The sequence below is a fragment of the Diadema antillarum genome, unplaced genomic scaffold, assembly GCF_040938485.1.
Source record: "Diadema antillarum isolate AM-2024a unplaced genomic scaffold, OU_Dant_1.0 seq00000530_RagTag, whole genome shotgun sequence".
Classification (NCBI taxonomy): Eukaryota; Metazoa; Echinodermata; class Echinoidea; order Diadematoida; family Diadematidae; genus Diadema; species Diadema antillarum.
The window spans coordinates 473,514-485,000 of NW_027271481.1; the positions used below are offsets into that span (position 1 = coordinate 473,514).

Genomic DNA, 11,487 nt, shown 5'->3' on the forward strand with positions numbered 1-11,487 from the left:
TATTGCTGCATTCTCTCAATCCTTATGTATATGAAGGTGGACTTGTCCTTTAAGTGTCTGCTTTGTTCGCCTCTGACGAAGATTCTGTATTATATAGCGGCCTATGATCCGCTGCTCAGGACCATTTTGACTCAAATTAACTCCACTTACTTGTTTTATTTGTTTGTTTTAAATAGGTTATCTTAATTTTCCTCCCACATTCGTAGGAGGCGTACGTTTAACTGACAACGCCCAAAAAAAGCCCCACAGCAGTAACTTCTGCATTCCAACATTTAAAAAAGCCTTGGTGAAAGGCTATGTGCTGTACTCTGTCACATGATTGAGTTCTCTGAAAGCTCTAAAGCTCAGCAGGTACACAGTAATCCCGCAAGGTGCATAGCGCATATCGCGTATCGACGACTGATCCCAGAAAGTACCGTACCTGCCGCGCCGTAGGCCTAACGTAATGTTGCGGATCCGGACTGTATGAAGTCTGAGGTGTCCAGCTCTCCGAAAGGCCACTTACTGTTTGTTGCTTACTGAGGTTCTGAAACCATCATACCTTCTCTGTCGAGATATGATGAACGTGTTCCAGTTTGTGTGCGCTCTCATTTTACTACACAATGTGAAACAAGGAGAGGGGCTGCAGGAATGCAAACCATTGGTCGGAGGCAACAAGTGTTCCTGTTCTTACTCAGACACTACCACCGGCACGTCGAAAGAGTTCAACTTCGAAGCCTTGGGCAAGCAATCGGGTGGACCTGCGTAAGTTGAAGACCAAGAGGCAAAAGCAGTACAATATCGTGGCCCAGGCCATGCCATGTTTCTCAAATATGACGTTAGTCGTTAATGCACTGTCATGCCACTCGTACTGCTGCCTGTGTCATCTAGAGACTGAATTTACAGGTTTACTTTAGGGGGCCCCGTAAGCGTAAACTGCGACCAGCCCAAACGCTCCCACTAGCCACTGACACTGTAGAATTGTGTACAAGGTCTAAGAAGGAGCACCCCGGGCCGGGGTTATTGGCCCTGCAGCCGGCGCAGGATTGCAATTGATTGCAGAACCACCATCCCAGTAAATGTTTACAAAAAATGTTCAAGACCTATTGATGTTGGTCTACAAAATAATCTAGACGTCTAAAATCAAGTGTAGAGGTTGGTTTGAAGAGGAGTAGTTCTTCATGGGAAGAAGAGAATACCAGTGTTTGGGTGATCTGCACCTTGTCATAGACCATAGTTAATGTTTGTGCATATTTGAATCACATTTTGCCACTGAAATTCTTTGAAATCTAACTCACATACAGGAAAAATGCTGAAAATTCCAATGGAATCACAAGTTCACTGATCGATATCGAAAATTTGCAGCTGTCGTCGTCAAACGCAAACGATGCGAAAAAGTTGCGTGCTAAGGAAGGGGCCCGCAACTCGTCACCCGCGCTCCCATAGACAAAGCATGTAAAAAAAGACGTGCGGGTGACCGTGATGCTCCCGTATACACGTAAGAGATGCGTGCGGGGACAGTGGTGATAGTTATATTATAACACGTATGAATATTCCAACTAAAATTTCAAATTTTCGCGAAATATTGTTTGGTTTTCACCACAATTTGCTTGGTTGTGGTAGCCCTGCCAAGTTTCAAGTGTACTGAACACAGTCCCAGGCATAAATTTTTGTTTAGTGCGTTTCAAACAATTTTAAGCGGGGTGACGGTATTCGGGCCCCTGACGAGGTGCGGGCACCTCACTATTCTACAAAGTAAATAGAAATTGATTTATGTCGGGGTTCAGCTGAAATGACAATGTAAACACAGTAAAAGTATGGAGAGATGTAGCCGTAGCAAGGGTGGAAGATTACCATCGGGTTGGTGGCGATGGTGACGGCAAAAAGATGTCTGTTTTGGGCCCCCATCCCAATTTAGACATTCTGACTTACATGTAGCGTTGAAGATGGGATCCAGCTGAGTGATCTCTGGTAAATCCTATCAGAAATCAGACAAAAATCATTTCATGGTCAGCCTCCGCTCACTTGCGGAAAAAAAGAAAGAATATATTGCCCTCCCCTTTGCCTGTACTGGCTAGAGTAATTTTCCCCTATTTGTGATAGGGGGCCTATAGTATTTACGGCAGGGACAGTTTATTCTTGGACAGGGATAGTTGATTCATCGACAGGACAGCTAGAGAGCGTCAAGTAAGTGTGCTCACTGCAGAAGAAAGCCAAAGTTACTCTCACGAATGTGTTTAATACAGGAAGTGAAAGTCTCTCAAGCTCTTGTGATCTCGCCTCTGATTGAGCACTGTATATCATTAGAGTGATATACTACATGATTGTAGCACGAGCCTGAACCATACATGGTGAATTATTTACTATGTGAGCACAGGGGAAGTACATGTATATTCAATCAATACGTGATCCTACACATGTATTATATTCAGTCAATACCTGATCCTACCACAGTCATTCGTGTTACTCTCTGGAATATTTTTTATTTCAATTTTTTTTCTTCAAACATCATTGCACGATATTCACATTCATAGGAAGATGTTAATGAGGTGAAAATCATAGCTTTTTCCTTTTTGTTTTTTGTTAAATTCCTAGCTTGTTGTCCCTGAACCAATCAGTCAATTGCACAATCAGTGATTTTGTAATCTCTTCCCATAATGGAGAAATACTCTCCAGAATGTCATATAAGACACTTCAAAATTAATTCAAACAGTTAAACAATGAAAACCAAAACAAAAACCCTCCGCTCTCATCGTACCGCAAGTTTTACTTTCTGCTACATGTACATACGTAGTGCCTAGAGGACCCCTGGAAGTGATGAAAACAAACTTGATGACACAGGGATGAAACCACATAGGAGAAGTGGTTTCTGTGGTCTGTCACTTACAATCTGTAGTTCCTGCTATCAACGTGGAAAAAAAAGCAACAACCTGCGTAAAAAACAATATGTAAACTTCTTCTTAGTTGGTACTTGACAAAATTGTTCACCCTGAATGTACAGTCAGACTCAGTGTGATATATAGCGACGAGACTGTGCCCATTCTCTTTATTGATGCCAATGTACAGTATGTGTGGAGTTGCAAAGCACTTACATTTGTAGCATCACTCCTCAGTTGAAAGTTGTTGTGTTACTTCATGGTGTTCCCTGCATGATACACTTGTAAGCTTACTGTTGCTGAAAACTTTGAGAGCATCAACATGAACTATTTTGTTGTAAAGGAAATATGGGTTATCACTACTACATGATAGCTAGTGATTCAATGAGTACAGACATCCCACGCTTGCATTGGGTAATCCAGTGGTTTTGTGACCAATCTCACTTTTATCAGTCTCAAAATGACTCATTGATGTTTCAAGTTAAAACAGAATAGTTATTTTTTTATTCATGTATGTTATAAGTTTCATATGAGTCATACTGGGTTTTTTTTTTCTCTCTCCCTGTATTACTCCATCACTTGTTACTCACATTGAGAGAGTGAATGACCCAGATTTATTGCACAATCTATATTAGCAACTTTGATGAGGGGAAATAGTCACATTGGTCTCACAGTTCAGGGGCATTATGGAAACCAGCATAATCTGGCAATAACAAAGGGGCTGGCTGTACCAATTTCAGCAGAACATCTGTATACACTTGGCAGGCAATAGTAGTAAGTGAGTGGTGAATCCTCGGATGTACAATTATATGTTTTATGCCATTTCTGCATGCATCATAATAATTATTTTATGAAAAGTTGGTTGGCAATGGCATCATAAAGTTAGAACCTTAGTGTATGTTTGAATAACCTGTATGGTAAGGGTACCACCTATCGGCAGGGTACCTTGATATCGGCACCCTGCGTACCATGGCTGTTTGTGTATACAAAATGTAGAACGAAAAGGACGCGCGGGATGAAGTGCCATTAGCTATGAAAACAATAAAAACGAAGAAACGAAAATCAAACTCACAAACAAACTAACAAACCAAACTAAACAAGTTTCAATTACACATCCGCTCAGTAACGGCGCATGGCTGTGAAATTCACATGTATTACAACCCTATGGAGGGAGGGGGTGCCGATCGTTACATGTAGGTACCCTTTTGAGCTGCACGAAGAAAATGGAACGCATGCACTAAAATTGTGTTATTTTAAAACGGAGACTCAGAATCAACGAGACGGTCACGACATTCAAAACTGCAGTAATTATGGCATGTTTGAGATAAGAATTAGGCGAATTTGTTTCATACTTTTAGAATAAACAAGCTACAAATCCTTCGGGTGACGATAGTTGGTACCATCAATCATACATCAATGCTGATGTAAACCTGAAAAATCAAATGGCATTTTAAGATAATTCTGTGCTTGGTCCCTGAAACTCCTAGATGCCTTACTCTGTACCAAGTAACGGGTACCTGCTTTGGTGAATGGCATTCATAGTCACAACTGCTTTGATTCAATGTTGAATTGTTTACTAATCAGTAGCAATGAAATAAGGTGTACATGCCCATTTTGCACAGTCTATCGAATCCCCAAAACTTACAATCAAGAGTAATCATCAAGATTGTTTCATATTGTTGATATTTTTTTTCAGGTTTCCATATCAGGGTGCAGTTTCAAAACCAGATGACTACGTCTATGCATACAACCCCTGCTACCCATTCACAGATGGAACATGTTCCAATGTGGCTGTGAGTATGATTTATGTGTATTGTATAGGCCTCTGTCTCTTCCAATATGGACATGAGTCTGGCTACATTTTGCCTACTCTTGACTTTCATGTACAAACTTAAATATGTATTGTTTCTGTTATATATATCTGATGTTAACAAAACAGATATTTTTCAAGTGATTAACAAATTCGCCCCACATTGACATAAATAAGCTCTGACTTGATCAGTGTTTTAGTAGTAGCCATGATAAAAGAAATCATGGACATACATGTTCATACTCGAAATTCGAACCTAGGCCCAACAACCTCCTTTTATATCCAGACAGGCATCATCTCCACTAATCCACCGAGCTTCCGCCTGACAGCAAGTGTTGGTTCTAATCCTTATATCATGCAGTGGGTACTGCATTATTATTCACTTTCATGGAATGTTTCTGTCAAGATATTTTTATTGCAACTAATTGACAAATTGCTCTCTATTGATGCAAGAATTTCATGAAGCTCTACTTATCAATACTATGGATCCTCCTGCATGATGATTAGATTTTATTCTTATTTTTATGTATCCTGTCTATGATTTTGTAAGTGTATTGTGTGACTTCACAGACAAAGTTAGTCGTGATAAAAAGATAAGTCTCTATGATCAATCTAGTGATTTTGTACTATATGCCGTACCATGCTAAAACTATCAGGGTTCGAAATTGGCGATGGTCCGCTGGCCATTGGCCACCCAAAATCACGTCGGACTAGCCAAAAATCATAAAATTCCGAAGTTACTAGTCCGTCTGGCTAGCCAAAATATTGCTTCAGTGTCAAAATTGATTCTAAGTAGTCCGCCTGGCTAGTTAAAGAAAAGTTAAGTGCGACCCCTGACTATGTAGAAAAAAATAAAATATCAAAATTTTTAGTGAACTTACTTTTTTTGTACTGTCCTTCTTTCTTTCAATACTTCATACATGTACGTATTCTCTGTTAAAAAAGTATAATTTTCTTTTGTTCCTTTCTAATCAGGCATGCCAGAAGAACAAAGGGGGAACCATCTTTTATGACATTGGTGATGCGAACAATCCCACCTACTCTGTTGAGAATGAAGACATTGTCATAACATACACCACTTCTGAGGCCAGGCATGTCTTAACCTTTGTAAATTCTTTAAAGGGATAGGTATAGATTTGGTTGAGAGAGGGATTCAGGTTTCAACGTTTTGCGAGAAAGGAGGAATTAAAATTTATTTGAAGAAAATCGATTTTGAAATTGCTGAGATATTAAACCAAAAAAAGAAAAGAATGTACAATGTATTTGATAGAAAAGCAAAGTGGTCCTGATAAAAGGTGGGTCCAACCTTTTATTGTGAAGAACCTCTATGTTCGTGGATATCTCAGGCATTTCAAAAAATGTTTTTCTTCAAATAAGTTTGTGATTCCTCTAAAAATTGTATGCTACAATGTATTTAATGTTTGTTACTGGAAAAATGAGCAAAGAAAATGGGATTCCGGTGTTCTACCCACCGAGCTATAGAAAGCCCTGCTAGTTCAATGTTCATTCCAGCAACCCCTGATTCTCAATGCTCGGATGATCAGAAGCTTAAGGAGTGTGTTTGTATGAGACACACTCAACACAACATAAACCTGGCATAAACCTGAAGGATAATTCAACTTGGAAGTATTTAATATTTCATGAGAGTGGTTTCTAATTATCATGCAAAAAGTTAAAACCTGTATCCCTATCTCAGCCACAACTACTAGGTTTATCAGCACATGATATGCTGGAAGAGGGATAATTGTGTTCGTTTATTTACCGATTATTCTTCAGAGTCAGGGAGACACTTTATGAGATAGCTTCTGGGTTAATAGGATAGTGGTGAATCAAGCCCAAGACTCTGCATACTGCATAGTATCATCTTGTTAGATCTAGCTACATCATGTTTACTGTCATTCATTGCACCGTACATATATGCAAAGGGAGTGTTTATAAAATATTGGATGGCTATGAATGAGATACTGTATACGCTATAATTTTCGCGTACATAAATTTTCGCGAATTGCCGCTGTCACACATTTTCGCGAGTGGTTAAATTCGCGATTGGGGGACCAGAGAAAATATGAAGTGGTAAAGAAAGTGTGAATTTTCAACTTACTAGCAAATAAGAATGATACTAGTTATACACTGCATGAAAAAAACTTACCAAACTCTGCGAACTAGTAAGTTAGAATTCAACGTTTTTGAAGTGGTTAAGTCCATCGCGCTAGAATTCTGACGAGTGGTCCCCTCTCTACAGTATTCGTAAGTAGACGTGGACGTGCGTAAACAAGCTTAGCCAGTATGGTCTGTTCGGTAAGCCGTGACATGGTATACTGGTACTGAAATGTTCGTATCATCAAGGCAAGGGATTCATTTTGGAAGGTAATATTTTCGCGTGTTGTTAATTTCGCGAATAGCTCCCGACTCGCGAAATTCGCGAAAATAAAACCCCCGCGAAATATATAGCGTATACAGTACCAGGGAATATTGCGTGAGTTACAGCCAATATTGCATGAGTTACAGCCAATATTGTACGAATCGAAGATGAGTGCAATATTTCCCATAACGAGTGCAATATTCCCTGGTATTCCATGAATTAATGCCATCCAATATTATACAAATGATGCACAGGATAGAGTGCGTTAGTGTAGGCGTAGTGCACTCGAGGGTATTTACAATTGTGAAACATGCACGAGGCGAAGCGGAGTGCATGTTGCACTACATTGTAAATACCCGAGAGTGAGCTACGCCTACACTAACGCCACGAAATAATCCTGTGCATCATTTGTTTTATAAAATGGGTCGAAAATTCGAAAACTAACATCATTTTTCAGCGTTTTTCACGTACCTTTGTGGGTCAAGACGTCCGAAGATGTTCGTCCCAAACTTTTACGCACGTCGCACTCGCGGAAGTCCCGCACATACAGTATAAGTATAATGGGGGGTTGGGTTTTTCCGGACACCCGCATGAAAACTTACTTATTTTACATAGAATATGCACCCTTTACCTTAAAGACTTGATATAGACTCCTCATATAGGCCTACTAGACAACATACTCTGAAAACGGCGTGAGAATTAACCTGCTAAATCGTTGGATTTGCTCTTCAAAGTGACTCCATGTACGCGTCCGGTCCCAAAACGCTTGGTCTACTGTACTGTACGTATAAGAGTACAGTATACGTACGCAGTGCAGTGTACACCACACAATGTCATGTTATGCACAAGGGAAGACAGGCCGGCCGGCCGGCAGCCCGAACTAGAAGTTGTTTACAGGATTGACAGCGCGTACGCGTATGCATGCAATTCATCAAAGGAGCCGCCGCGCGCACAGACGATCGGCAATCTACCATAGGATTACAGGCAGTGCAGTTGTACTGAAGTAAAGGAAGGAGGTGTGTCTCATTTCAGCGCTTCCTATTGGCTACATTCTTGAACCCATTTTATAAAATTATCATGATCTATAATCATGTAGGGAAAGCATAAACTGCACAATAATACCATAGGTCTACTTCTACTCGTCTTTGAAGTTGACTCAACAGTCCCATCCCAGAACTGAAAGAGGGGAAGCTTCTCCAAGACTAACTGCGTAGGAAGCAAGCAACTAGCAAGATGTTTGCGCGCTGGAGAATTGTAACAAAATTTCGCGCACTAGTAGGAAACGTTCACACACTCGGCAAGTGTTCGTGCGACAGAGGAGACAAAGTGCTTTGTATTATTGAACGGCCAGTAACAATGGTAGCTTATGGGAAATTAATATGTTGGTTGATGCATTTCGTTCAATATACTTTCGTATTGAATGGTAAAAATTGAGCGAACAACAATACGCCGCAAAAACCTGAATACAAATGTAGATGATAATCTATATTATTGTTCATATTGTAAATCACTGCATTTATACCAGATCCAAGCATTGGCAGCAGACTTCGGACAATTAGATTAACTGTTTTTGTGTAAATTGGCTACGCTTTATGTTTTTTCTGTGCTTATGAACTTTGTCAGTTCAGTGTAAGTTTTCCCTTACACTGTACTTTACAGGAAACATATTACAATTCAGAATTGCCAATAATTGAATAAGATGCTGATCCCTGCAGCTTTATACATGTACCACCAGGATTTGATAGGTCATAGAAGAGTGTGACCACTCAGCTCATAATCTACAAAAGTTGCAGATTCAATTTCAATTTTCAATTCAAAGATTATTTCATTTTTCGGCAAAACATATCAGATACACTTCTGTTGACAACAGAGAATAAAGTAAACAGAACATTATGTATTGAAAAGAATGTACAACAATTGAGGACCTTATAGTAATTATACATTGTATTAAAAAAGAAACAGAAGTGGTCGAAATGAAGTACATGTATAACCTTGATTAAAGTGCAAAAAATGGAGAGACCCACTAAAAAGACAGAGCTTGTAGAATGTGGGCCCCTCTCATTAAGCTTCTCTTCAGTGGACCAAAATGTGTCATTTGGGCTGGCCGACTCAAATTCCTAAACTTGTCTTGCCCAGCAAATCTCTTCTATACCTACTGTGGAAAAAAAAATGATATATTACAACAGTTTTCCTAGACCATATTTTTTACAGGCAGGAGCTGTTTTCATTGGGAAATAGAATGTTTTCATTGATACTCCTGATCAGTATGCTTGAGTGACTCTGAATATATCCTCTTTTCTGTGTGTTTTTTTTTTTCCTATGAAACTGCACCTGCTTACCCTCTCTTATTTTAATCACTTTTTAAATTGGTTCGGACTGTCCTATTTTAGTAGGTTACATATCATTTTAAAGCTTAGAGTTTACTCTTTAAAACTACAGAAGTGTATATAGAAGATAAAAATTCATTTTGCCTGCTTTTTGCGGGTTTTAAGCTGGGTGGTCACATAATTATATTCAAATATTGCCATCTTCTGACATCATCCCTTCAATCAAACCCATAAATGCAGTGTGCGTTTTTTTCTTTCTGATATAAGAGTATTACAAAAACTAAGATGTGTCAGAAGACTGCTCCTGCATGGACATGACTTTGTGGCCCTAGATTCCTTTTGTTGACCTGTCATTGGTGGAGAGCTGCATCACATCATGTAATGTATATTACTAACTGTTATTCTTCCCCCCAGAACTTCTAAAGTCTTTTTTCATTGTGATGCAAGTGCAAAGAAAGAGGCCACATATGTTGTGCAGGGTGAGCTGAGTCAAGGAACTTATGTAAGTATGATTGAGGAAGAGTAAAGTCATAATGATTTTTGAAACGCTTAAATCACATAATTGGTTTAGAAATGTAGAAATGCTTAGAAATTCACATTTCACCTCAGATTTAGAAGAAGATGTCAATTTATCACAAGATTTTATCATGTAAATTGTTTGAAATATTCATATTATTAGACCTTTTACCATAAAATACAACATTTGAGCCTCACTGATGTTTATCTCTTTGTCGTTCGCTCAGTACAAATGCGTTGGGTGAAATGTGAATATGAATAGTGATTTTGGTGCATAAGATGGGAAAGACATTGATTATTCCATTGCAAAAATCGTGTCCAGAATTAAAGTGTGATTTTGCAGAGGGGTTAACTGGAAGTTTTAAAAAGAAAAAAAACGCAGTGAATAATGTACATAATTTTGCAAAATTCGTAATTTTCAGGACTTTGTGAATAACAAGAATTATTTTCGCTCAAAGTTTCATCCCCTGAGTACAGACTTCAGAGCAATTGAATTTAAGCATCTGGTAATACAATCCCCTCTCCTATATTTCCATATGAAGTAGGTCTATATGGATCATAGTTTGCTTTACATTTGATGACTTACTGTATGTACATGTACAGTGGATTTTGTGTTGGCTCTCTTCCCCCCCCCCTTTTTTTTCTTTTGCCACACTTTAAACACCAGCTTGATAGGCTTTCTGTTTGAACCCCCCCCCCAACTTTTGGCTCAGATTAATTAAGAGAAGAAAACTCAAATGAATAATCTAACTGGAGTGTTTGTGTGCTACATGTGCACATCTGACTCTGTTCGTGGCGTGCCAGCCAGCTTTCCATATTTTGCTTGAAAGTACAACCGTTCAAAATCGGATAAATTGCAGTAATATGCACAGTCCATTGAAAGTATCAGTGCCATAACTCTGTTTTACAATGAAGTCACAACAAAGTTTGCAAATTTCTCTACACCTCTACTCTATTGCCTTTCTACCGTAAACTCTTGTATAAAAAGTTTATGTGGCTTTGAAAAAATAAGGAAGAATATTTCCCATGCATGCATTAGAGTGCAGAATAATTGTGGCACACTGGGGGTTTACTGCATGGCCCACAACAAGTTAAAGCCATGGTTTACCATTGGGAACAATGACTAAAAATGTTCATTTTTTTTAAAAATCACATTTGATGCATGTTTGTATCACAAACATCCCTAGATATATTCATGTAAACATTTTGCAATAAAGGCCCAAATATTAGGACATACACTGTATCACATATTTTCTCAGTTAACCATTACTGTAGATGCTTTTTTTCTAGAAACAAATTTGATATTTTTTTTTCACATTTTGTATCTTTAACAATACTAAATGATTATACCGATTGAAATTTTTACATTACTTATTTCCATCCTTATCTCAAACTTAAGAACTGTTTTGAAGCACTAAAGCTGTTTTTTTTTTCATTTCATCCGCAAACTTTGTTGTATTCAATTGTTGCTTTAAAGAACAACAAAAGCCATGGTTCCTGAGGATTTCAACTGGAGATTACATTTATATTTAATGTACTGTAATAAATCATTATGTGTATGGATGCAGTGATGCAAAGCCAGCCTACATGATTTGCATGTGATAAAAAAGAAATAAA

General features: G+C 38.6%; 1 protein-coding gene across 2 annotated transcripts in view; it reads left to right on the forward strand.

Moving 5' to 3' along the window:
- The first annotated feature begins 507 nt into the window (after positions 1-507).
- LOC139734499 (uncharacterized) overlaps positions 508-11,487 on the forward strand; it is a 16,938-nt gene continuing 5,958 nt past the window's right edge. For both annotated transcript variants that reach the window (XM_071645280.1, XM_071645279.1), the window contains exons 1-4: positions 508-744; positions 4,552-4,648; positions 5,641-5,756; positions 9,769-9,856. In XM_071645280.1, coding sequence (XP_071501381.1) covers positions 557-744; positions 4,552-4,648; positions 5,641-5,756; positions 9,769-9,856 — 489 coding nt within the window. In that variant the 5' untranslated portion in view covers positions 508-556. The remainder of the gene's footprint in view (positions 745-4,551; positions 4,649-5,640; positions 5,757-9,768; positions 9,857-11,487) is intronic.